This window comes from Pelobates fuscus, chromosome 9 (genome assembly GCF_036172605.1).
Source record: "Pelobates fuscus isolate aPelFus1 chromosome 9, aPelFus1.pri, whole genome shotgun sequence".
In the NCBI taxonomy this organism is placed as follows: Eukaryota; Metazoa; Chordata; class Amphibia; order Anura; family Pelobatidae; genus Pelobates; species Pelobates fuscus.
Genome location: NC_086325.1, coordinates 11,990,212 through 12,017,150, shown reverse-complemented (window position 1 = coordinate 12,017,150; position 26,939 = coordinate 11,990,212). Strand labels below are relative to the sequence as shown.

Below are 26,939 nucleotides of genomic sequence, written 5' to 3'. Positions count from 1 at the left end.
ACAAAAATAAAGGATTTTATGGATGTGGATCTTGCCTTGCTTGTAGAGAAACTAATAATATAAAAAGGCATATTACTTCCTTCACATATAAAGATAAAAGATAATTTGCTATTAAAGACCAGCTTACTTGTTTTTCAAAAAATGTGATTTATATTTTAAAGTGTCCTTGTGACTTAATCTATGTTGGAAGAACTATTAAGTGTGTTTACATTTCAGAATTGCAGAACATGTGCGCAATATAAAAAAAGGTCTAGAAACCCATAGTGTTTCACAACACTACAAAACGTATCATAATGGCAACCCAGGAGACTTATTCTTTTGCGCAATTAAATTAGTGCAAAAAAATTGGAGAGGTGGAGATTTTAATAAGAAAATAGGTGAAGAGGAAATTAGATGTATTTATAATTTTAACACACTTATTCCGAATGGTTTGAACCAGGATTTTGAACTATGCCACTTTTTATGCTAATTTTTTATGCTAATTTTTAATATTTTATGTATATTAGATTTTTAGTTATGTGTATATTCCATCGGTAAAAAAGATTCTCATCCCTAATATTTCTTCCCATGTACTCTTTATTAATAATGTTTTATTTTTCCCATATTATCTCAATAAGAGTGGCAATACATATGTTTCTGCCCATCACTTCTACTCTCATTATTCTATTGTCTTGCTTTTTTAATCTAGTATATACTTTATTTGTATATATACATATATATAGTCTTTTTTCTAGCTTGGTATGTGTCTTTAAATTCACGTTGGTGGAACGCATCTGCGTTCCACAGCCGGCATATCCGCTTGTATCTGATATGGGCAGCGGATGTGTGCGCTTAATGGAACGCATGTGTGTTCCACGAACAATATATCCGATCACATGATCGGCAAAATAGGAACAGGACGGCAAAATTCACCAAGCGGAACCGGAAGTCATTAGTCTACACCGGGTGGAACGCAGGATGCGTTCCACAGAGAAAAATACCGTAAATCCACAACAAATGGACGGATATAAAAGAACCACAAGAACTTTGATGTACAACACACACCAACTGAGGAAGCCTATTAGGCGAAACGCGTTTTGGTGACTATTGGACTTTAATATATGCTTTTGTTTTTTTATCTAATCTGTTTTTTGGAATAAATTATATACTTTTATAGATATTTTAAGTATTTATTATTCCTAAATACTCTACCTGAAAACCTGAAAATCCTTTCCATCATCTGGAGTGGGGTTTGGATCTCCCTTAAAGGATCCTATTGATATCCAGACCAGAGCCAGGTTACTTTATGTCTCTCCTTTTGTGAGTGTGCTATCTACAGATATTGGATTTACTCTATATTTTAAAAGATTTATCTGCACTATTGTGTTTCCCTCTGTTTCTGTTTCAGCTTTGTCAGCTGTATTTTGAAGAGAGGGAAGTATCCACCTATTTTTGTGTACATCATTTTGGTTATTTACACTATAGCTTGCACTGCAGATAATCATCGCCATATTTTTACTTGTTATTTTTAATTTGCAAATAATTAACAGGTCTCAAAATTTACACACACTCACTAGCCACTGGTGTGTGAAAATTAAACCCTGGTCAGTAGAAATTCACCCCAAATGAGAATGCTATGAGAAGCAAGTTTAACCATGAATTGATCTTAGGCGGCTGCGTAGGGCCCAGGGGTTAAACAGGAATCCTGAAACCATACATTTGCATGGCTATATTTGTGGAGAATCAAGTGGAAATCCACCAAGTAATCCATGCAGGGTCCTGCAGGATCCTAATCCTCCCTTTGCCATGGACCTTCTAGGTTTGCAGTGGCAAATAACTTTTAGGTCTGGCTAGCAACATAGATCCTGTAATTACTTTCTGTACATGTTGCATTAAAATGAAATGAGCAATACACACACCACATGTAGAACCTTGCTCATTCCTGCCCCAGGGATATCTGTATATATACATATAGTGTAAATTGGATTAGTCATACTAGTCCAGTAAACAAGATGCCTAAATACCAGAGTATTGCAGTATGCAACGATACCTTTTATTGGACTAACAGAATACTTAAAAGACAAGCTTTCAAGAGTTTTCCTCTCTTCCTCGGGTCTGAAGCAATACCTGAGGAAGAGAGGAAAACTCTCAAAAGCTTGTGTACTAAGCATTTTTTTAGTTCAATAATAAAGGTATCATTACATGCTGCAATACTCTGGGATTTTGGCATCTTATATATATATATATATGTAACAACCTGTCTTAACCTGTTCTTATGTTTATTCACCATGCACAATTCCTTCTTCCCTTCCAGCATTACTTAACATAACTATAATATTAATTGTTACCACCTCTGTGCAAGAAAGACATCAAGACACCCGTATCTGAAACACATTGTAGTGCTGACTCCACAATGGATTCCTCTGAAGGGGTAACGCTCCTTATTGCCCTCTGCATATCCTGCCTCATTGTGATTCTTGGTTTTAAAATGATTTGGAGAAATGTAAACCTCCCCCCAGGACCTAGACCTCTTCCACTGCTGGGAAATTTCCTTCAGCTGAGAAAGGGGGATTTTGTAGAAACTCTCCAGAAGGTAAGACTGTGTGAATTTACAATGAGTGTTAGCAATCTTGGTATAAAGAAAAACAGTCATCAAAATTAATATTTTTTATTTATTAAAAGTTATCACATTTAATTAAAAATAATATTTGTTTTAAAGTTCTCTCTATGCACACCGACCACGTGATCTCAAAGAAGTGGTCTGGGTCTGCTGCCAATATCTTTATAACCCAGCAAACATTGTGTTGCAGAAACAGCATTCTTTTTAATGCAGGGATAACCTACCTCTTGTCTTCCTGACCTCATCTAGAGCTCCCATTTGGTTGACATAGTGCTGCATTTTGCCGTGCATGCGCACTAGTCTCCCTGTGAGGAAGAATTTGATTGTCTCAGGTTATCAATCTTGATGATTTTAGGCAGGATGACAGAGCGGCTGCATGAAAACCAATGTACCAACATACCTTTTAAACCCCTGCAATGTGGGGTGGACTTATATATAGCTAGGGGAAGACTACAGTGTTAGGAATAGATGCTTATATTCAAAACACTATAGTGTTCCTTTAATGATATGTATTGATTTATTTGAAAATTTCACTTTTTATCTGGCTGAGTGGCCATGTTGGGTCAGATGCTACATTTATTTGGCCAACTACCGCTCAACCTAACTTGCTGTTGCCGTTATATCTCTGTGTGAAAATGCAGTAGTAGGCATGTTAGGTTGTTTAGAATTTGTTCAGATATGAGTAGAATTTGACCCAACATGGCTGCTCAGCCAAATCAAAACATTACATTTTGTCAAATACATGTCATATATAATTAAAGAAACACTATAGTAACCTAAACAACTTTAGCTTAACCCCTTAAGGACACATGACGTGCCTGACACGTCATGATTGCCTTTTATTCCAGAAGTTTGGTCCTTAAGGGGTTAATGAAGAAGTGTCAGTGTATAGATCATGTTTCTCAGGTTTCACTGCTCAATTCACTGCCATTTAGGAGTTAAATCACTTTGTTTTTGTCCTTATCACACCTCCCCTGGCTCTGATTGAAACAGCCTGCATGAAAAAACTGGGTACACTTTCAATCAAATGTAATTTACCTTAAACAAACGTATCACTTTCTCTGTGAGTTGAACTTTAAACACATACAGGAGGCTCTTGCAGGCTAGTAACATAGCAGGGGATAAGAAAATCTAAATTAAACAAAACTTGCAATAAAGAAAGGATAAACTTTAGATGACTCTTTACAGGAAGTGTTTAGGAAGTCTGTGCAAGTCACATGCAGGGAGGTGTGACTAGGGTTCATAAACAAAGTGATTTAACTCCTAAATGGCAGAGAATTGAGCAGTCAGACTGCAGGAAAATGATCTACACACCAAAACTGCTTCATTAAGCTAAAGTTGTTTTGGTGACTATAGTGTCCCTTTAAAAAATATATATCATTAAGCTTCTTTAACCCCTTAAGGACACATGACATGTGTGACATGTCATGATTCCCTTTTGTTCCAGAAGTTTGGTCCTTAAGGGGTTAAGCAACGAATAAACTTAAAAAAAAAGATAAATTAAAATTTGATGACCATTATCCTTTAACTAATATGGTGTATACTTAATGCAATAAAATTAGAGCCACACCAGTGTTCAAGCAGTTGATATGCTTCCATTACAGTTTAGTGAACAATATGGTGATGTATATACGGTGTACCTCGGGAGACGACCAGTAGTGGTGGTTACCGGATATAAGAGGGTGAAAGAAATTCTTATAGACAGAGCGGATGATTTTTTGGCTCGGGGAGACATTAGCACCTTTGATGCAGTCTACAAAAATTATGGTAGGACATGTTTGCTCTTAATAACCTTTTCTTTGCCTTGTTATTCTGTGTAATTTTTAATTTCTGTAGACTTAACAAAGCAGATCACTTCTGTTATATATTTTTCTTTACATGGAATAAGCATTTCAAGATTACTGTAATGCTAGGAAGCATGAAAATAATGCAGAAAAAAAAAGTTTGCCCCAAGATCAAATAGCATTTTATGTTCTCTCTCTAAAATTACTCTTACTGCTCTGCATCCTTGTTGGTGTTGGATGATAGTATATAAGGACCGAACGTCACAAGTGATTAGTAGAAAGTCTTTCTCCCATTTTAGAGAGAGAACATAAAATGCCCCAAGATCAAATAGAGTTTTTAATTGAAGGTATAGACCTAATTTTAAATAACAACTATTTTTGGTTCAAAGATAGATTTTATTTACAAAAGAGAGGTACATCTATGGGCACCAGGTTTGCGCCAAGCTATGCTAACCTCTACATGGCCAAATGGGAGGATAGATATATTTGGAGTAGACATGCCTGGGCAAAAAACCTGGTGTCCTATTCGAGATATATAGACGATCTTTTATTTATATGGAGAGGATCCGTTGCTGAAGCACAGGATTTTATTTCTTTTTTAAATATTAACCAAGAAGGATTTGTTTTAACCTCGGAAATAAGTGACACTGAAATTCCATATTTAGATTGAAATATTTACATTAAAGAAAACACAATTAACACTAAGACACACTTTAAAGAAGTACATTTAAATAATTATATCAACACTAATAGTTGTCACAACAAAATCTGGCTAGATAGTATACGAAAAAGCCAAATCCTAAGACTTAGGAGAAACTGCTCGGAAACTACTATTTTCAAACAACAAGCGGAAAAAATAAAAGATAGTTTTCTACAAAAAGGGTATGACAATACAATAATCCAATCCACATTTAATCAAGCATTAAAAACTAACCAAAAAGATTTATTGTCCAAAAAAGGGTTCAGAAACAAAATATATCCCCTTCCAATCGTATTGGACTATAACAATAAAAACAGAGAACTAAAAAAAAAATCATAAATAAACATTGGCATTTGTTAAAAGAGGACGATATTTTAAAAGATTTAATTCCAGAGAAACCCAAAATTGTATTTAGGGGAGCACCTAATCTAAAGATGCATCTTACAAAAAATTATACTAAGGAAGAAAATAAAATAAAAGATAATTTTATAAATAATAATAAGGGTTTTTATAAATGTAATACATGTGCGGCATGGAAAAGACTAAACAAACATCCAGATTAAGAGCTACTTTCAAATCAAACAACACCGGAAAAACATATAATAATAAAGAGACAATCACCTGTAACAGTAAAAATGTGATATATTTATTGGAGTGCCCATGTGGCCTCCAATACATTGGTCGAACAATTAGACCTTTAAAAGTACGTGTGGCTGAGCATTGCAAAAATATAGAAAAGGGTTATCAGAACCACTCTGTTTCATCCCACTTCTGCACCCACAACAATGATCCTAAGGATCTTATCTTTATGGGGATTGCCACTGTTAAGAACCACTGGAGAGGAGGTGATCACATTACGAAAATAGGACGTATAGAGACGGAATGGGTTTACCATATAGATACTTTATATCCTAATGGATTGAATATAGAATTCGATCTGTTTAATTTTTTTATATTTTTTTTTATAATTTTTTATAAATTTTTATAATTTTTATACCAACTTTATACCAATTTTATACTAATCAATAAAGATCAATGTTATTGTTATTTCTAGCATATATTGACCCCTATTCCATCTCTAACCCATGATCACTCCGATTTTACGCTATCCATTTTTTCTATATATATTTTCAAATATATTATTATTTTTTATACTAATGCCTTAGCAATATGTATGTTTCCCCTTTTTACTACATGTATTTTTATGCCTAGTTATATATCTACATTTATGTTTTTAAGTGTTCTCTATAAAACTATATTTATTTTTAATATATGTTTTTTATTGTATCCCCTTTTTTTTTTACATTACTTTACATCTTGCTTATACTATTTGCCAAAAAAGATTTGTGTATACAAAAATATATTAATATGTAATGATTAACATTGATTTACATTTTTTATGTCTTTTCCCACATTGTGCCCTTTACCAACATGGCTGAAACACACTGCTGGCTGAGTCTAAGCACACTTGTGTAGACTCAGTGACGTCATCATATATGGACACCGGGGGGGAAATAAATGCGCCCTTTAATTTATTATCGAAGAATGACACTGAAGATATGTTTTTATAAAATATTCCTATTGTTGCAATACTATTGTTCTTAGTAAGTCCTTATGACTATACCGCCGAGCGGCATTTGCGAAATGGAACGCATACGGTCCCAAAATGGCCGCCGATGCGTTCCAAGCTGGAACACACAGTATTACATCATGTGGTTTCGCCACGTCACTTCCGGTATGACGCGTGCGTTCCACAAGCGATTACAGGAAATTGAACACACCAGGAAGTCATTGCTTATAAGTATATTACCTATATAAAGGACATCTTTTAAAGACTCTCTCACACTTCTGAAGAAGCCTGACGGGCGAAGCGCGTAAAGTGGGACTTTCTTTTTATATATAGCCATTTTGTTTTATATATTTGCCATTAAATAATATATTTTAAAACTATATTTACCCTTTTATTTTTTGAACTTATTATTTTACTTCCTGGTTACTACATCCTTCGGTGGGGATTATACCACCCAAGCTGATTATACTAGAGCAAGTTTCTGCTCTAGTAAATGTGACTACTACATTTTCTATTGTATTTCCATTTATTTCAATTAGAATATACTACACTATTGGAGTTTCTTTTTATATTCCTTCCATATTGTTACTGATAACGGAATATTGGAGTCATCCGCTTCGATATAGATCCTTAGACAGGGATTGTTCCGTCCAAGCGAAGTACGGTAGAGCTCCTGGATAGCTCTACCAAATGTGAGTGTATATTACTCTAATTCACTCCACTATTTTATCCATCTACTAAACAATATTGCACTATGATGTTTCCTCTCTGTTTTTATTTCTGAGGTTTTATGTGAACCGTTTATACAATATTTTTTTATGTACGTATATTTTATCAATTACTATCTGGGGCGCGGTTCCTCTTTCCTTTTTGCATTCTTCTTTTCACAAGGTTGGGAACCCTTGTATTGGTTACCGCTGCCTATAAATTATTATTTTATTGGAATGAGCGCCTATTATATTCTTTTCTAGATTTGTTTTTTGCATTATTTTACACAAAAACTGCACTTTCACTGGTGATTTCATCGTCGTGATAAGTTTTACTGTGTTAAACACTCATATTTGTGTTGAGTGTAGTCCCCCAGTATAACAATACCCCCATGTACAGCTTTCATGGTGTTTTGGAAAGTCACAGGGTCAATATAGGGCTTGCCCAATTCAGTTTGCCAGATTGGTTTGCTGGGTCTGTGTTGCCTTTTGAGACCATATGGTAGCCCAGGAATGTGAAATAACCCCATCAGGGCATACCATTTTCAAATGTAGACAACCCAGGGTATTCAAAATGGGGTATTTCCAGTCTTTTGTAGTAGCCACTTAGTCACAAACTCTGGCCAAAGCTTGCATTTTTATTTGTTTTTTTCATACAAAAATGTTTTAATATGTTATAATTAAATCATGTTATAATACATTATACATATATAATGCATTTATACATGATTTCATTATAATTGTATTTTGAGATATATGTGTATATATCTCAAAGTACACTTATAATGAAATCATATATATGCATTGAATATGTATAATATATTATAAAATGCTTTAATTACATTTATGCTGAGCTATAAATTTATGCTGAGCTCATACAACTTGGCTCTTTCCTCTGCAAAAGTTAATTATTTCTTAAACCCTCATAACCACACTCTCCTGTGAACCCAAACGACTATTTCACACATTTAACTCTCTTTTTCGCCCTGCTGTTCCTCCTCCACCTACTAACTTGACCGCCTCAGACTTTGCAACTCACTTCACTGACAAGATCTCTACAATCAGAGAAGAGATCTCTCATCTTTCTTCTTCCCCTTACAATACTTCCCCTAACTTCACTCCCTCTGCTGTTCTATGTTCATTCGCATACGCTACATTGGAAGAGGTTTCTGCTCTGCTCCAGTCCTCCCGCCCCACCACCTGCTCCCTAGATCCAATTCCCTCGCATCTCATCCGTACTCTGTCTTCTTCTCTTTCTCCACCTCTCACTAAAATTCTCAATCTCTCTCTCTCCTCTGGTATATTTCCATCGCCCTTCAAACATGCAACTGTAACCCCAATCCTAAAGAAGCCCAATCTTGACCCTAACTTCCCATCCAACCATCGCCCTATCTCGCTACTGCCTTTTGCATCCATGATCCAACTCTCTGCTAGACCCGCTTCAGTCTGGTTTCCGCGCTAAGCACTCTGTGGAAACGGCACTGACCAAAGTATCCAATGATCTACTCACTGCAAAATCTCGTGGTCACTACTCTATCCTAATTCTCCTTGACCTGCCTGCGGCTTTTGACACTGTTGATCATCAACAGCTTCTTCTCATCCTCCGCAATATCGGTCTACAAGATATTGCTCTCTCCTGGTGCTCCTCCTACCTCTCCCAGCGCTCTTTCAGTGTTTCTTTCTCTGGCTCTACTTCTTCTCCCCAACTCCTCTCTGTTGGTGTCCCCCAAGGTTCAGTCCTTGGTCCGCTACTGTTCTCCATCTATACTGCCTCCCTTGGTAAACTCATTAACTCCTTTGGCTTCCAATATCATTTCTATGCAGATTATACGCAAATCTACCGGTCCTCTCCTGATTTCTCCCCGTCCCTCTTGACTAGTGTCTCTGACTGCCTCTCTGCTATTTCTAACTGGATGGCTGCCCACTTCCTTAAACTAAACTTGACCAAAACTGAAATTCTGGTCTTTCCTCCCTCAAGTGTTGTTACTCCTGTGTCTGTCTCTCTCCAAGTCAACAGTGCTACCATCAGCTCCACCATGCAGGCTCGCTGTCTAGGTGTTCTCTTTGACTCCTTCAAGTCTCATGTTCAATCTATCGCCAAATCCTGTCATTTCCATCTCAAAAACATTGTGCGCATCTGCCCCTACTTAATGCCAGATGCGAATAAGCTGTTGGTCCATTCCACTGTCCTTTCTCGCCTTGACTACTATAATCCACTTCTCAGTGGTCTTACATGCTCCCAACTTGCGCCGTTACAGTCCATAATGAATGCGGCAGTGAGGCTCATCTTCCTGTCTGCCCGCACCTCCCATGCCTCACCCTTCTGTCAGTCCCTACATTGGCTTCCTATAAAATATAGAGATTGTAACGGACCGTTTCAGCATAAAAGGGGAAAAATCCGTTTAGGCGATAATCCCCTTTCCTAGAGACAGGCACAGCTACTGCAGAACACCAAACTCCCGATCTGGATACGAAATAACACTCCGAACTGGAACAGCTGAACAAGAAAAGCATACAATCCGCTTACACTCCTGGCAGTCAGCTTACAATCCAATTCCCCCCAAGAACGAGACGACACTTCATTTTGAGGGTTAAACAGGAACTCAGGACTGGCTCATCCAGCCTGGCTTTTATTTCCAACTCACACATACAGGCCACACCCAGGGGGAGGCATAAAAGAACCAATGACATAGATGTTACCTCCCACACATCCCCTCCCCCTTAGTGTGACACATAATCCCATTATGCATACAGAGTAAAATATACTTTTACACAACTTTCATAACTTTAAAACCATACATCACATTCACATAAAAATACATATCCACAATCAATCCATTCAGGGGAACAACATATTAAAAAATGGCATGAATCCGACCAGGGGTTCAAAAGTTACTAAAAGTATCTTTTGGGCCCTGGCTTGCAGCATGGCACAATCTGGCTCAAACAGAAGTAAAACATCCCCCACAATGCATCCCGGCTTCCTCCCTTCTGCCCTGGAGATAATTGGAGAAGTAATCCAATTATCTAGGACTAGAGTCAGACTCCATTAACCACATGGTTGCAAAAAGACAGTAAAAGACATAAAATTACATACTGATACATTTAACACATAAAACACACATTTCTACATATCCCCAGTTTAACTGAACACATAAATACCTACATAATATTTAAGACAGTATTACTGTGATATGTTACAAAGTCTTAAAGGGACATTAGTCCCAAAAGTCCCAATATGTCCATCGCTGATTTTAAAGGGCCAGTAGCAGCAATATAAATTATTACATGCCCAAATATAGTGTTTATAGAGCAATAAGTCCATGGGCCGTAGTCGCAGGGCAGGAGGCTAGCAACCAGGCTTCTCCAGTTCACAGTGGCGAAGTTGGTTTCGCCACAATTCTCCCCTTTACCAATTAGACTAACAGGGTATCTGACCTCCTGCCGGTCAGTGCCCTGGTTAGTCCAGCAATCCACCCACAAAACAGAAATAGTAGAGCAGCCCACCCACAATAAATAGTTACTACACCTGGGTGAGGGAGGATCTTGTCCGGGTTCAGGTGCCTCACCACGGCTGTGTGGGGGGCTGGTAGGCTGCCTTGGTGGGTTGCTGAGGGGGCAGAGACCAGCGGTACTCTGTCCTGTTGCCAGCACTACCACGGGAGTAGTCTGGTTGGAGCCTGGTTGCTGGAGACCGACTGTCTCCCCTTTGGATATATCGCTCTGTGGCTGGGGAACAGGACCGACCGTCCCTACCCCTGGTGCTGTAAGTGCAGAGACTACGGTCCCATCTGCACAGCTGTGGGGCTTAACATCTCCCCTTGGTGGGTTAGGCTGCCGCTGGAGAGAGGGTGTAACAAGCTCCTCTCTCTGGATGGTAAACTGCCGCTGGGGAGAGGGGTTAGCAGGCTCCTCTCCCTGGCACTCTCTCTGCTGGTGGAAAGGGGAACCAGCTGTCTCCCCTTTCATTCTCTGGTCCGGCTGCTGGGGTGCGAGACTGACTGTCTCTGCTCCCTGCAGGACACACTGCCGCTGGGGAGGATGTACGACACCATCAGCTCCCTGGGGTACACACTGCCGCTGGGGAGGGAGGACGCTGTTCTCCTCTCCCTTCACTTCACACTGCCTTCTTGGCATATCACTTTGCTGCTGGGGGGCAGGAACAACTACCTCTGCCCCCTGTAGCTTAGCCTGCCGCTGGGGAGGAAGGACTGCACCTTCGGCTCCCTGGGGTACACACTGCCGCTGGGGAGGATGGACGACACCATCAGCTCCCTGGGTTACACACTGCCGCTGGGGAGGAAGGACTGCACCTTCGGCTCCCTGGGACACACACGGCCGCTGGGGAGGATGGACGACACCATCAGCTCCCTGGGGTACACACTGCCGCTGGGGAGGGAGGACGATGCTCTCCTCTCCCTTCACTTCACACTGCCTTCTTGGCATATCACTTTGCTGCTGGGGGGCAGGAACAACTACCTCTGCCCCCTGTAACTCGGCCTGCCGCTGGGGAGGAAGGACTGCACCTTCGGCTCCCTGGGACACACACGGCCGCTGGGGAGGATGGACGACACCATCAGCTCCCTGGGGTACACACTGCCACTGGGGAGGGAGGACGCTGCTCTCCTCTCCCTTCACTTCACACTGCCTTCTTGGCATATCACTTTGCTGCTGGGGGGCAGGAACAACTACCTCTGCCCCCTGTAACTCAGCCTGCCGCTGGGGAGGAAGGACTGCACCTTCGGCTCCCTGGGACACACACGGCCGCTGGGGAGGATGGACGACACCATCAGCTCCCTGGGGTACACACTGCCGCTGGGGAGGGAGGACGCTGCTCTCCTCTCCCTTCATTTCACACTGCCTTCTTGGCATATCACTTTGCTGCTGGGGGGCAGGAACAACTACCTCTGCCCCCTGTAACTCAGCCTGCCGCTGGGGAGGATGGACGACACCATCAGCTCCCTGGGGTACACACTGCCGCTGGGGAGGATGGACGACACCATCAGCTCCCTGGGGTACACACTGCCGTTGGGGATCTGGGCCGACTGCCCAGCATCCCTGTAGGGCCGGTAGAGAGACCTCGGTCCCATCTCCACCTGCCTGCTGGGGGCCTTTCCAGTACCACTCCATGCAGTCCTCTACTTTGGGTTTCTCTGGTTTGTGTTGGAGGAGGATATCGGCTACCTCATCTTCTTGACCACGACTCACAATTAACAGGATGAAATCGTGCTCGAGATCACGTGACCTCTGGTTCTCTTCAAGCAGTTGCTGTATAGCTGCATCAACAATCACCTTCAGGGGATTCGGGCCATATTTGGCTATTCTCCTCATTACCTCAGTAGCAAACTCTACGCCTTCATATCGATAGAACATGACTGCTGGTGGGGACGCTGTACGAGTACTGGCGTTGCCCTTACTTTGTAATCCAGGAATGGTGTTGTCTGTAGCTGTCCCTCTGGTTGTAGGAACGATCCCACCGCTGCCACCAATTGTAACGGACCGTTTCAGCATAAAAGGGGAAAAATCCGTTTAGGCGATAATCCCCTTTCCTAGAGACAGGCACAGCTACTGCAGAACACCAAACTCCCGATCTGGATACGAAATAACACTCCGAACTGGAACAGCTGAACAAGAAAAGCATACAATCCGCTTACACTCCTGGCAGTCAGCTTACAATCCAATTCCCCCCAAGAACGAGACGACACTTCATTTTGAGGGTTAAACAGGAACTCAGGACTGGCTCATCCAGCCTGGCTTTTATTTCCAACTCACACATACAGGCCACACCCAGGGGGAGGCATAAAAGAACCAATGACATAGATGTTACCTCCCACACATCCCCTCCCCCTTAGTGTGACACATAATCCCATTATGCATACAGAGTAAAATATACTTTTACACAACTTTCATAACTTTAAAACCATACATCACATTCACATAAAAATACATATCCACAATCAATCCATTCAGGGGAACAACATATTAAAAAATGGCATGAATCCGACCAGGGGTTCAAAAGTTACTAAAAGTATCTTTTGGGCCCTGGCTTGCAGCATGGCACAATCTGGCTCAAACAGAAGTAAAACATCCCCCACAATGCATCCCGGCTTCCTCCCTTCTGCCCTGGAGATAATTGGAGAAGTAATCCAATTATCTAGGACTAGAGTCAGACTCCATTAACCACATGGTTGCAAAAAGACAGTAAAAGACATAAAATTACATACTGATACATTTAACACATAAAACACACATTTCTACATATCCCCAGTTTAACTGAACACATAAATACCTACGTAATATTTAAGACAGTATTACTGTGATATGTTACAAAGTCTTAAAGGGACATTAGTCCCAAAAGTCCCAATATGTCCATCGCTGATTTTAAAGGGCCAGTAGCAGCAATATAAATTATTACATGCCCAAATATAGTGTTTATAGAGCAATATGTCCATGGGCCGTAGTCGCAGGGCAGGAGGCTAGCAACCAGGTTTCTCCAGTTCACAGTGGCGAAGTTGGTTTCGCCACAGAGCTCATTGAGCAGGGCCCTCAATCCCTCTGTTCCTGTGTGTCCAACTTGTCTGGTTACAACTTCATGTCTGTTCGTCCACCCATTGTAAAGCGCTGCGGAATTTGATGGCGCGATATAAATATCATAATAATAATATATATATATATTTTTTTTTTACTTTTTAGCAGAATGGGCAGACTGCCTGACAGCTCAAACAGTCCCCCTGCTGGAAGCTTTATAGACTCCTATTGTGGCGATGGGATCATGGTGATCACATGGCCCTGGAGGGCTGGGGTGCACGAGCTGCTGCAGGGGGATTGCTGGTATCTCTGGCAGTCCCCCACGACTGATCGCCGCGGATCGCCGGTCCAGGTAAGTCCAGGGCTCCAGGGCCGGATTAACATAGAGGCTGATGGACCTGCAGCTCCAGGCCCAGGCCCATGTTACTAAATTTCCCTAAATAAAGGTATATCAAGATTAACCCGTTTTATATTAAGAAAAAAAAAAAAAATTGAACATCTTGCTCGATGGATGTTGTAACCACTAAAAGCACTTGATCTTAGTGGAGTGGTTTTGGTGCATTTATGGTGTCCCTTTTCTTGAACAGTTTATACCATCTCCCTTATTGATAATCAGCAATGTTCAAGTCTGGCCAAATACATGCCTCTACTAGCTCTCAGACAACTGTTTGAGGCTTTTTCCTTCTTTAAGACCATTGATTTTTGAAAAGACTTGGTTATCAGTATCATCACACACAGCATAATCATACCAAACAATCAGATGCATTTTATTGGAAAAACAGTGATTACAGTGCATACTGAGCAGGTCACCAATACATCCTTCCCTTCCCTTCTTTCCCACAATCTAAGTTAAAAAGGAGCACATCTAATGTCATAGTGTTATATTGTTCTTTTAACACATATTAACTATATTTTAATATAGTCAACTTTTCCACTTCACCTTTCTTTCCTTCTACATTTAAAAGTCACTTTTATTTCCTGACAGTTTGCACTATAATAAATTACCCTAATAAAATAAAAATGTTGTATTCTGACCACACAAACAGGTTTAGCTTTTACCAGCAATATGCATCGATGGCGAGAACTCCGACGCTTTACGCTCTCTGTCTTACGAGATTTCGGGATGGGGAGGAGAAGCACAGAAGAAAGAATTCTGGAGGAAGCCACTTCTCTGGTTGCAGAGTTAAAAAGAACCAAAGGTTTGAGAAATTAGATTGTTTTCTGAGAAAATGTTTTGAGTCTGACTAAAACAGGACAAAATAAAAGGGAAAGTTTGATTTGCATTTTATCCAGTAATAAAAATAATAAATAAACACAGCAGTATTGAGCATGGTAAAATTTTACATGTTTCACTTTTTAACTCTATAATTACAATAACAAATGTTATACGTTTAGCCGATAGGATTAACATTCCAGAACGTTAATAAAAAGTGTCAAACCCTAATAACTATCTCTAGATTTTTTCTTATCATGCTCCTAAAATGTTTCAGTTCCTGTAAATGTCACATATAAGATTCGGCAATGTTTACTGATTCTATAGTTTAAACAAAAGCCAATCAAATTCTCACAGTATGGCTAAGTCCTCTTTTGTAATTAAGACGTAATACTGACATAAATATAATAACTGGGATGTTTTATTTAGAAATTGGGGATGGCATGGCTTAACATTTAAAGTCCTCTGCTATGAGCCAGGCATTAATAATTACTAGCCACTGAAAGCCAGTGGCTAGTAGTGAGTGTAAGTTTGAAGCGCTAGTGATTATATAATTATTTTTAGGAATCTATTGATCATTGGAATTGTAGTATTTATAAGTCTGCATGAGAAATTTATTTCTGTAAACTCAAAATCAGTACAATGTACAAGTGATTACAGCACCATCTTTGTGATTCAATAAATAATCTAAACTAGCCAACACTTTTAAGACACATACACTTTTCTTTACTTAAATAGTTCACAAAAATTTAGTTTAACCCCTCAAGGACACATGACATGTGTGATATGTCATGATTCCCTTTTATTCCAGAGGTTTAATCCTTAAGGGGTTAAAAGTGCTCACATTACCTAAGCAGCCCGCTCACAGCAGCTCCCCACACCTCCCCACACCTCCTATAACACACACTACCTGAACAGCACACTAACTGCAGCTCCACACACCTTCTATAACACACACTACCTGAGCAGCATAATCACTGCAGCTCCCCACCTCCTATAACACACACTACCTGAGCAGCACTCTCACTGCAGAACCCCACACCTCCTATAACACACACTACCTGAGCAGCACGCTCCCTGCAGCTCCCCACACATCCTATAAGAAACATTACCTGAGCAGCACTCACTGCAGATCCCCACACCTCCTATAACACACACTACCTGAGCAGCACTCTCACTGCAGCTCCCCACACCCCCTATAACTCACACTACCTGAGCAGCACACTCACTGCAGCTCCCCACACCTCCTATAACCCAGACAACCTGAGCAGCATGCTCACTGCAGTTCCCCACACCTCCTATAACACACACTACCTGAGCAGCACACTCACTGCAGCTCCCCACCTCCTATAACACACACTACCTGAGCAGCACCCTCACTGCAGAACCCCACACCTCCTATAACACACACTACCTGAGCAGCACGCTCCCTGCAGCTCCCCGCACATCCTATAAGAAACATTACCTGAGCAGCACTCACTGCAGATCCCCACACCTCTTACAACCAACACTACCTGAGCAGCACGCTCACTGCAGCTCCCCACACCTCCTATAAACACACACTACCTGAGCAACACGCTCCCTGCAGCTCCCTATGCCACCTAAAACACACTACCTGAGCAGCACGCTCATTGCAGCTCCCCACACCTCCTTTAACCCACACTACTTGAGCAACACGCTCACTGCAGCTATCCACAGCTCCTATAACCCACACTACCTGAGCAGCATGCTCACTGCAGCTCCCCACACCTTCTATAACACACACTACCTGAGCAGCACACTTACTGCAGCTCCCCACACCTCCTATAATACACACTATCTGAGCAGCACGCTCACTGCAGCTCCCCACACCTCCTATAACCCACACTACCTGAGCAGCACACACACTGCAGCTCCCCACACCTGCTATAACCCACAATACTTGAGCAGCATGTCACTGCAGCTCCCCACACCTCATATTATCCACACTACCTGAGCAGCACACTCACTGCAGCTCCCCACACCTCCTATAACACACACTACCTGAGGAGCACACTCACTGCAGCTCCCCACACCTCCTATAACCCACACTACCTGAGCAGCACGCTCACTGCAGCTTCCTACACCTCCTATAACACACACTACCTGAGCAGCACACTCACTGCAGCTCCCCACACCTCCTATAACCCACACAACCTGAGCAACATGGTCACTGCAGCGCCCACACCTTCTATAACCCACACTACATGAGCAGCACGCTAATTCCAGATCCCAACACCAAGTAGACTGAACTACCTGAGCTCTTTTAAATAAAGAAATGGGTTGAGCAGACTTTTTTTTGCAATTCACAAACAACCTTCCATAAATATTTTGAAAATATTCTTAAGCAATATAAATAATTATTGATATTAATCCCTTAAAGACTGATGACAGTTCAGGACCGTCATCAGAAACATCCCCTTGAGGAACGATGATGGTCCTGAACCGTCATAACGGTATTGGGGTACTTACCTGATCGCTATCGTTTCCCCGGTGGCGATCAGCATTTCGTCTGGTCTGGGGGGACTGTCTGTCTGCCCAGACAGTCTCCCCGCGGCAGATTAGGACCCTGCGGCCATGTGACCGCTCGATCACATGGCCGCAATAGGTGCCTATGTATCTGCCTGCAGGGGGACTGTCTGTGCTGACAGGCAGTCTCCCTGCATCTATAAAATAAAAAAAAAAATAAAGTTTAAAACAAGCAATCAGTGTAAAAATAAATATATATATATATATATATATATATATATATGAATATGTATAAGATATATATACATGTATCATATCTATATATAGTATGTATATATATCTTATTTTCAAACTAAGTGTATTTTTATATTTATATATACATATATTAATATAAAAATACACTTACAATTACATTACAACTATATATATATATATTTTTTTTATAAAATATAAATAATAAGTAAATAAAAATAAATACAAATTTACAAATTATTTTAATGATTTAAAAAAAAAAAAATATATATATATGTAATTTTATTCTAACAGTATTTATTAATATATATGCATTATATTTATAGCAAAATACACTTAGAATGAAATGAAATGTTATATATATATATATATATATATATATATTTATATATATATATAAATAAATAAATAAAAATAATATGAAATATGCATATGTCCATATACATAATTACATAAATAATTTCATAAATATACACGTAGACTTTAAATATATAAATATGTATTTATATTTAAATTCTACGTGCATATTTATGTAACATTTTTACATAATTAAGTAATTTTATTGATTGCAATTTGAGGGACCTGCCTGACAACCCAGGTCGAAAGTCCAGAGAATTTAATTTGCTAGTACTGTCTTTAACCCTGTAACTTTCTATGACACCCTAAAACCTGTACATGGGGGTACTGTTTTACTCGGGAGACTTCACTGAACACAAAAATGATTGTTTCAAAACAGTAAAACATATCAGAGCGATGATATTGTCAGTGAAACTGAAGTTTTTTGCATTTTTCGTACACAAACGGCACTTTCACTGATGATATTATTGCTGTGATACGTTTTACTGTTCTGAAACACTAATATCTGTGTTCAGCGAATTCTCCCGAGTATAACAGTAACCCACATGTAGAGATTTTATGGTGTTTTTGAAAGTTACAGGGTCAAATATAAGGCTTGATTTTACTTTTATTTTTCATTGAAATTTGTCAGGTTGGTTATGTTGCCTTTGAGAGCGTATGGTAGTCCAGGAATGAGAATTACCCCAATGATGGCAAACCATTTGCAAAAGAAGACAACCCAAGGTATTCCAAATGGGGTATGTTCAGCCTTTTTTTTAGTAGCCACTTAGTCACAAACAATGGCCAAAGTTATCATTTTTTGCATTTTTAACACACAAATATAAATGCTAACTTTGGCCAGTGTTTGTGACTAGGTGGCTACTAAAAAAGACTGGACATACCCTATATTGAATACCCTGGGTTGTCTACTTTAAAAAAAATATGTACATGTGAGGTGTGATTTGGAATTTATGGCAGATAACAGTGTCACAATGCCACTATTGATAAATTTAAATATATATATATATATATATATTGAAACAACAATTTCCTACTTGTACTTATAGCCCTATAACTTGCAAAAAAAAAAAGCAAAAAGCATGTAAACACTTGGTGTTTTTAAACTCAGTAAAAATTTTGAATCTATTTAGCAGTTTTTTTTAATTAGCTTTTGTAGATAAGTAAAAGATGTGTCAAGTAAAAGTCCAAAAACATGTTTTTTTTTCAATTTTTCACTATTTTTTTAAAAGTAAAATATATGACATGATACAAATAATGGTATGTAAAGAAAGCCCTTCTTGTCCTGAAAAAAAAACAATATATAACTTGTAAGGGAACAGTAAATGAGAGATAGGAAAATTACAGCTAAACACAACCACAAAAGTGTTAAAACCGCTCTGGTCCTTAACGTACAACATCGCAAAAACAGGCCGGTCCTTAAGGGGTTAAAGAAAATCCTTAGAACATCTATGTGATAATACAACTAGGAAAATATATGTTTTCTAATTAAGGGCTTGTTAATGAATGAGGAAAATCTGAGTGACAACTGGAAAAAGTTGAACACATTTAATTAAAATGCCCTACTTGACTTTTGAACATTATATTCCAAATCAGCTATTTTTGTCTTATTTAACAAGCTGCCATTAGCTCAGTTCAATGCAATGGTAAACCATAAATCCTTCATCATTGTTATATTAATTTACATCACTGTAATTTACTCTGCGATATATCTGATACTATTTTAAACATGTCCAAGAAAACAAGAGATTTGAGAATGAAAAAAATGCAATTGTAACACATAACTGTTACAATCTGTTTAAATATTAGCATTACTAATTCTATCCTCGGAATTACATTTTGACAGGTCTACTTTCCTTTCAGCTAGTCACCAATAAAATATTTTTTTTAACCAAAAATTGATTATTGACTGCAGTTATAATAGCTGTCTTTACTTAATGAATCAGATGTCTTTATATTTTTTGCAGGAGACGTTCTTGATCCAAAGGAATATCTAAGCAAAGCTGTTTGCAATGTTCTTTTCTCTTTAATGTTTGGGAATCGCCAAGACTATGAGGATGAGGAGCTCATAAATGTCATAAACCTGATTAACAAAACATTTTTAATAGTTAGCTCACCATGGGGACAGGTAAGACAGGAAATGTTCCATAGTATGTCTAAATGGAATTATAGCATACACTGATCAGCCACGATATTAAAACCCATTCCTAATATCATGTAGGTATCCCATATGCTGCTGAAACAGCTCTGATGCATGGACCCCACAAGACATTTGAACATGTTCTGTGGTATCTGGCACCAAGATATTAGCAGCAGATCCTTTAAGTCCTGCAAGATGTGAGGTGGGGCCTTCGTGGATAGGATTTGTTGTTCCAGAACATCCCACAGATCCTCAATTGTATTTAGGTTTAGGGAATATTGAGGTCTAGGCATTTGAACTCTTTTTCATGTTCCTCAAACCATTCCTGAACAAATGTTGCAGTGTGACAGGGTGCATTATCTTGCTGAAAGAGGCCATCAGGAAACACCATTGCCATAAAAGGGTGTACGTGGTCTGCAACAATCTCTAGATAGGTGATATGTGTCAAAGTAACATCCACTTGAATTCTGGAACCCAAGGTTTCCCAGCAGAACATTGGTAAGAGAATAACTCTGCCTCTCCGAGCCTGCCCGCCTCCCATAGTGCACCCTGCTGTCATTTCTTCTTCAGGTAAATGATGCACACACACTCGACCATCCCCCTGATCTAAAAGTAACTATAAGTTAACAGACCATGTTCTTCCATTGCTCCATGGTACAGTTCTGCATGTCCCTATTGAAGGTTATTTCGGCGGTGGACATGGGTCATCATGGGCACTCTGACTGGTCTGCGGCTGTGCAGCCCAAAATCTTCTTGCCCATTTGTCCTGCTTCTAACACATAACATTTAAGAACTGACTGTTCACTTGCTACCTAATATATTCCACCCCTTGACAGGTGTCATTGTAACGATATAATCAATGTATCACGGTTACCCTACCCATCTCACAAGTATAGGTCAGGAATAGACTTACTTGATCCTTAGAATAGCCGGACCTAGTGTAAAAAGCACCAATCGGGAAGGATGAAGGAATTCAGGAGGTGGCACTTCCAGAACGACGCAAGCAATGTGCTCATTCGTTTTGGAGCAGCACATTGATCAGACAAGTACCGTGACGCAATGTTGCTCATTTCACTTGTTATTGGATTTTAATATTACTGGTTTGTATATTGTTCTACTATTTAAATGAGAGGAGATTATTTTTTTTTCATATTCTGCATTTGTAACATTTAGTAAAGCAGTCTGTCAAAAATTCAACACAAACTATGCTTTAAAGGAAGCTGAACATCAATTTATTGCCAATATACTCAGAATACATTAAGGAAAATGTATGGGAAAACAAACCAGAGATGGCCGATAAAGTTTAAGGATGATGGGTGCTAGTTTCTACTTTGAGAATTTGAGTGTGCCACCTGACTTGTTGGGCATTGCCTATTTGACCCCATGTTACACCTCTGGCAGTAAGGGCTTGAACTCTGTATGTGCAGCATTTCATAGTGAAATAGTGATGTACCGAACGGTTTGCTGGCGAATAGTTCCTGGCGGGCGAATAGTTCACCATGGTGGGCGAACATATGCGCGGTTTGATCCGCCCCCTATTCGTCATCATTGAGTAAACTTTGACCCTGTGCCTCACAGTCAGCAGACACATTCCAGCCAATCAGCAGCAGACCATCCCTTCCAGACCCTCCCACCTCCTGTACAGCATCCATTTTAGATTCATTCTGAAGCTGCATTCTTAGATAGAGGAGGGAAAGTGTAGCTGCTGCTCATTTGATAGGGAAATGGATAGCTAGGCTAGTGTATTCAGTGTCCACTACAGTCCTGAAGGACTCATCTGATCTCTGCTGTAAGGACAGCACCCCAAAAAGCCCTTTTTAGGGCTAGAACATCAGTCTGCTTTTTTTTCCTGTGTAATCTAATTGCAGTTGCCTGCCTGCAAGCTTCTGTATCAGGTTCACCGTGGATACTGTGCCCACTTGCCCAGTGCCACCACTCATATCTGGTGTCACAATAGCTTGCATTTAAAAACTTTTTTTTCACTGTTATAGATTGAATAGCAGTTAGTTGTCTGCAAGAGTCTGTGTGTCAGGCCTACAGCATGTACTCTGCCAACCTCTGCCAGTGCACAGTGCCACTCATATCTGGTGTCACAATAGCGTGCATTTAAAAACAATTTTTTTTTTCACTGTAATAGATTGAATAGCAGTTAGTTGTCTGCAAGCGTCTGTGTGTCAGGCCAACAGCGTGTACTCTGCCAACCTCTGCCAGTGCACAGTGCCACTCATATCTGGTGTCACAATAGCGTGCATTTAAAAACACATTTTTTTTTTCACTGTTATAGATTGAATAGCAGTTAGTTGTCTTCAAGCGGGTGTGTCAGGCCTACAGTGTCTTCTCTGCCAATCTCTGCCAGTGCACAGTGCCACTCATATCTGGTGTCACAATAGCGTGCATTTAAAAACAAAAAAGTTTTTGACTGTAATATAATAGCAGTCAGTGTCCTTCATAAGTGTGTGTCAGGCCCACAGCGTGTAGTCTGCCAACCTCTGCCAGTGCACAGTGCCACTCATATCTGGTGTCACAATAGCGTGCATTTAAAAACAAAAAAAAGTTTTTGACTGTAATCTAATAGCAGTCAGTGTCCTTCAAGCGGGTGTCAGGCCTACAGCGTGTACTCTGCCAACCTCTGCCAGTGCACAGTGCCACACATATCTGGTGTCACAATAGCTTGCATTTAAAAACTAAAAAAGTTTTTGACTGTAATATAATAGCAGTCAGTGTCCTTCATAAGTGTGTGTCAGGCCTACAGCATGTACTCTGCCAACCTCTGCCAGTGCACAGTGCCACTCATATCTGGGGTCACAATAGCTTGCATTTAAAAACAAAAAAAAATGTTTTGACTGTAATCTAATAGCAGTCAGTGTCCTTCAAGCGGGTGTCAGGCCTACAGCGTGTACTCTGCCAACCTCTGCCAGTGCACAGTGCCACTCATATCTAGTGTCACAATAGCTTGCATTTAAAAACAAAAAAACGTTTTTGACTGAAATATAATAGCAGTCTGGTGCTGCACAGTGGCTTCAAAAACCAAACCAAAAAAAAGGCACATAACAGGGATTAAACTGATATGAATAGTACTACTTAACACACCACTCCTATCTGGTTGCACATTAGATTGCACGCACAGTGCCCCAAATTTGAAGTAGGAGGACCGACCAAGCATCTTTTTCCATCTCCCGGTTCCTAAAATCGATGCCATATACACGTCCCCTGATAGGGCGCCAGCACATTATTCTCTTGGGCGCCAGCTCGTTATTCTCTTTTTCACTTCACTAGGGACACTTTTCTGCACTATGGGCACTTAGACCCACTCTTTGTCTTGCACAGTGTTATTCCTAGCCAGCATCTGTGATGGGAAATCAGGCAGTCATCTAAACGCTTAGCTTGAGCTTTAGCTTAGAACACCCTTGAAGGTGTTTAAGGAGATTAGGTCTAGTTTAGAGGATTCTTCTTAGACCTCTCTGAGTCTTTAGAGCCCTTCTACCTATCCAGCATTTCTGGAAACTAGCTAAGAGAAAAGGTGGCTGTGTGTCTGTGATACATTTAACTTTATATCACCTTATTGACACTTTTTATGACAGCATCACTCCGGTCTCCATACTCTCTGCCTATACCCATCTATTTAGAAGGAATTTCCTTGCCCCTGGCCATATTATATAATAGGTAATAGCATTACCATTATTACACAATTAGCCACTATAGGGGGAATGAGTATAGTATCCCTTTGTTATTTATAAATGATACAATAAAGACTTTTGTCCATTACTCAATTTACTTTAACAAAGGGTACTAACCACGGTATTAGTAAGCATTACTCTGCTTTCCCTTTCTCCCTCTATTATACACCTATGCTCACTAGGATTTGTAGGTATCACTTTATTATAGTTGTCTAACCTTTTCCTATGCCAGTTATAGATCTCGTTCTTGGGAGATTTTTTCTTTTTTCAGTTTATTAGCATACCTGGGTACAAGCCCTCGGTGGGGCTGGCACCACCACCTGACCACATTTCCTCGTTTCTTCCACTCATACCGCTTTTTCCATCTTTGAAGGGGTTTGGCGAAACAAGGAAATAGTCCTCAACTCGTAACAGGGATTAAACTGATAAGAATAGTACTACTTAAAACACCTTATAATAACGCAGAGAGAGGCATCGCAGAGAGAGGAGTCTGAAGAAGAGGAGTCATAGGAGGAAGGTAGCTTTGAGGAGGTTGAAGACCAAACACAGCAGTCGTCCCAGGGGGCTTGTTGTCACCTTTCGGGGACCCTTGGTGTTGTACGTGGCTGGGTGGAGGAAGAGACCTTCAATGACATCAGTGAGGACAAGGAACGGGACATGACTAGCTTGGTATCCAACCTTGTGCAAATGGGGAGTTGGCGGTTGTGCAAATGGACTGTTTGCGGTGCTTTGCGGTGTGTTAAATGGGGAGTTTGGTCTGTCACTGTGAAGCGGGCGTAACCCTTACACTACCTGATCCAACATCATACAGTAGGTCCCCCCCCCCTCATTATTTGTATGGCCCCCACCCACCGTTCACAGGTGGGGGCAGGCGGGAGGACAGTAGGTCCCCCCTCCATTGTGATTTATGGCCCCCACCCACCGCGCAGGGGTGGGGGCCGGGGGGGAGGACAGTAGATCCCCCCCTTATCCTTTTTACTGAATATTCACCTGTATAACAATGTTTGGCATTTAGTGAATATTCCCTATTCTGCTCTGTGTCAGTTGTCAATCCATATCTGCCAAGTGACCCTATGTAGGGGGAACAGTCCCTATTCTGCTCTGTGTCAGTGTGTATCAGGGTCCCTGAGGACAGGTGTCAATCCATATCTGCCAAGTGACCCTATTTAGGGAGAACAGTCCCCATTCTGCTCTGTGTCAGTGTGTATCAGGGTCTCTAAGGACAGGTGTCAATCCATATCTGCCAAGCGACCCTATGTAGGGGGAACAGTCCCTATTCTGCTCTGTGTCAGTGTGTATCAGGGTCCCTGATGACAGGTGTCAATCCATATCTGCCAAGTGACCCTATGTAGGGGGAAGAGTCCCTATTCTGCTCTGTGTCAGTGTGTATCAGGGTCTCTGAGGACAGGTGTCAATCCATATGTCAAGGTGTCAATATGTCATATGTCAGGTGTCAATCCATATCCATTGTGATTTAGGAATGTTAGGTGATTTATGCCCTTTATGGATTAAAACCAGACTCTGCATCAACTGTGTCATTTTCCAAGGGAGTTTTGCCATGGATCCCCCTCCGCCATGCCACAGTCCAGGTGTTAGTCCCCTTGAAACAACTTTTCCATCACTATTGTGGCCAGAAAGAGTCCCTGTGGGTTTTAAAATTTGCCTGCCCATTGAAGTCTATGGCGGTTCGCCCAGTTCGCGAACATTTGCGGAAGTTCGCGTTCGCCGTTCGCGAACCGAAAATTTATGTTCGCGACATCACTATAGTGAAAAGAGTCACATAAAAACTCCAGGCACCATGACCACTTCTGATGTGATGATTTAAGAATTCTAAGCTTGATATCAACTATTTTCTTTCAGTTTTATGATATGTTCCCGGGATTCATGAGATTCCTTCCTGGTCGCCATCAGCTTATATTTAAGTACCTGAAAGAACTACTGAAATACATAGAGAAGAGAGTTAACATGAATCAAAAGACACTGGATCCTGACAATCCCAGAGACTATATTGATGCTTTCCTCATTAAAATGGAGAAGGTAATTATATAATTATATTATTAAAACTTATCTTGCCCAATAAAATGATATATACTGTACTATGACACAAAGTTTGAACAGAATATTAGGAGCAATTATAAGGGGGAATACATAGAGTAATATGATAAGTTATAGAGAGTGTTATATGGAGTAATAGGAGGAGTTATAAAGAGGGTTATATGGAGAAACAGGATGAGTTATAACGAGGGTTATGTGGAGTAGTAGGATAAGTTATAGGGAGGTTATATGGAGTAATTGGAGAAGTTATAGGGGTCAATGAGCATGCGTACGTGCAGTACGTGAGGTGTGAGAGAAGGCGGGGACACGTCCGGGATACGTTGATCGGCGTTGCAACAAGTCAAGCGGCGGCACGCCAAGGCAATAGGGAGATTGATGCTGGAGAAAACAACAAGCTGATTTCGGATCTAAAAAGAGGAGGCGGAGATTTAAAGAGTGGAAGGAAAAAAAACTAAACAAAACAAAAAAAACAACAACACACACACACATATATATATATATATATATTTGTGCTCGGAATCTCTATTATGTTAATTGAATGTAGAGTAGGAGCAGAGTTGGTTGAGGTGTGCTGAAACCAATGTACGAGTAGGCCTGTAAAAAAGAGGGTCCACAAAGAGAAATGTGTAAAGTAGGGTGTAGGTGGGTGGGGTCAAAACAGCTTGAACGGCAAAGGTAAGTAGGGGGGTAGGGTTTATATAGGGTCATAACTCCTCCCACAAATTCAGGCCAATTGGCCTTCCAACTTGTGCTCGGAATCTCTATTATGTTAATGGAAGGTAGAGTAGGAGCAGAGTTGGTTGAGGTGTGCCGAAACCAACGTACGAGTAGGCCTGTAAAAAAGAGGGCAAAAAGGAATTCAAAGTAAACACA

General features: G+C 40.5%; 1 protein-coding gene across 1 annotated transcript in view; it reads left to right on the top strand.

Moving 5' to 3' along the window:
• The first annotated feature begins 2,392 nt into the window (after positions 1–2,392).
• LOC134573597 (cytochrome P450 2G1-like) overlaps positions 2,393–26,939 on the top strand; it is a 52,732-nt gene continuing 28,185 nt past the window's right edge. The window contains exons 1-5 of the mRNA XM_063433382.1: positions 2,393–2,572; positions 4,204–4,366; positions 14,935–15,087; positions 20,162–20,322; positions 25,872–26,048. Coding sequence (XP_063289452.1) covers positions 2,393–2,572; positions 4,204–4,366; positions 14,935–15,087; positions 20,162–20,322; positions 25,872–26,048 — 834 coding nt within the window. The remainder of the gene's footprint in view (positions 2,573–4,203; positions 4,367–14,934; positions 15,088–20,161; positions 20,323–25,871; positions 26,049–26,939) is intronic.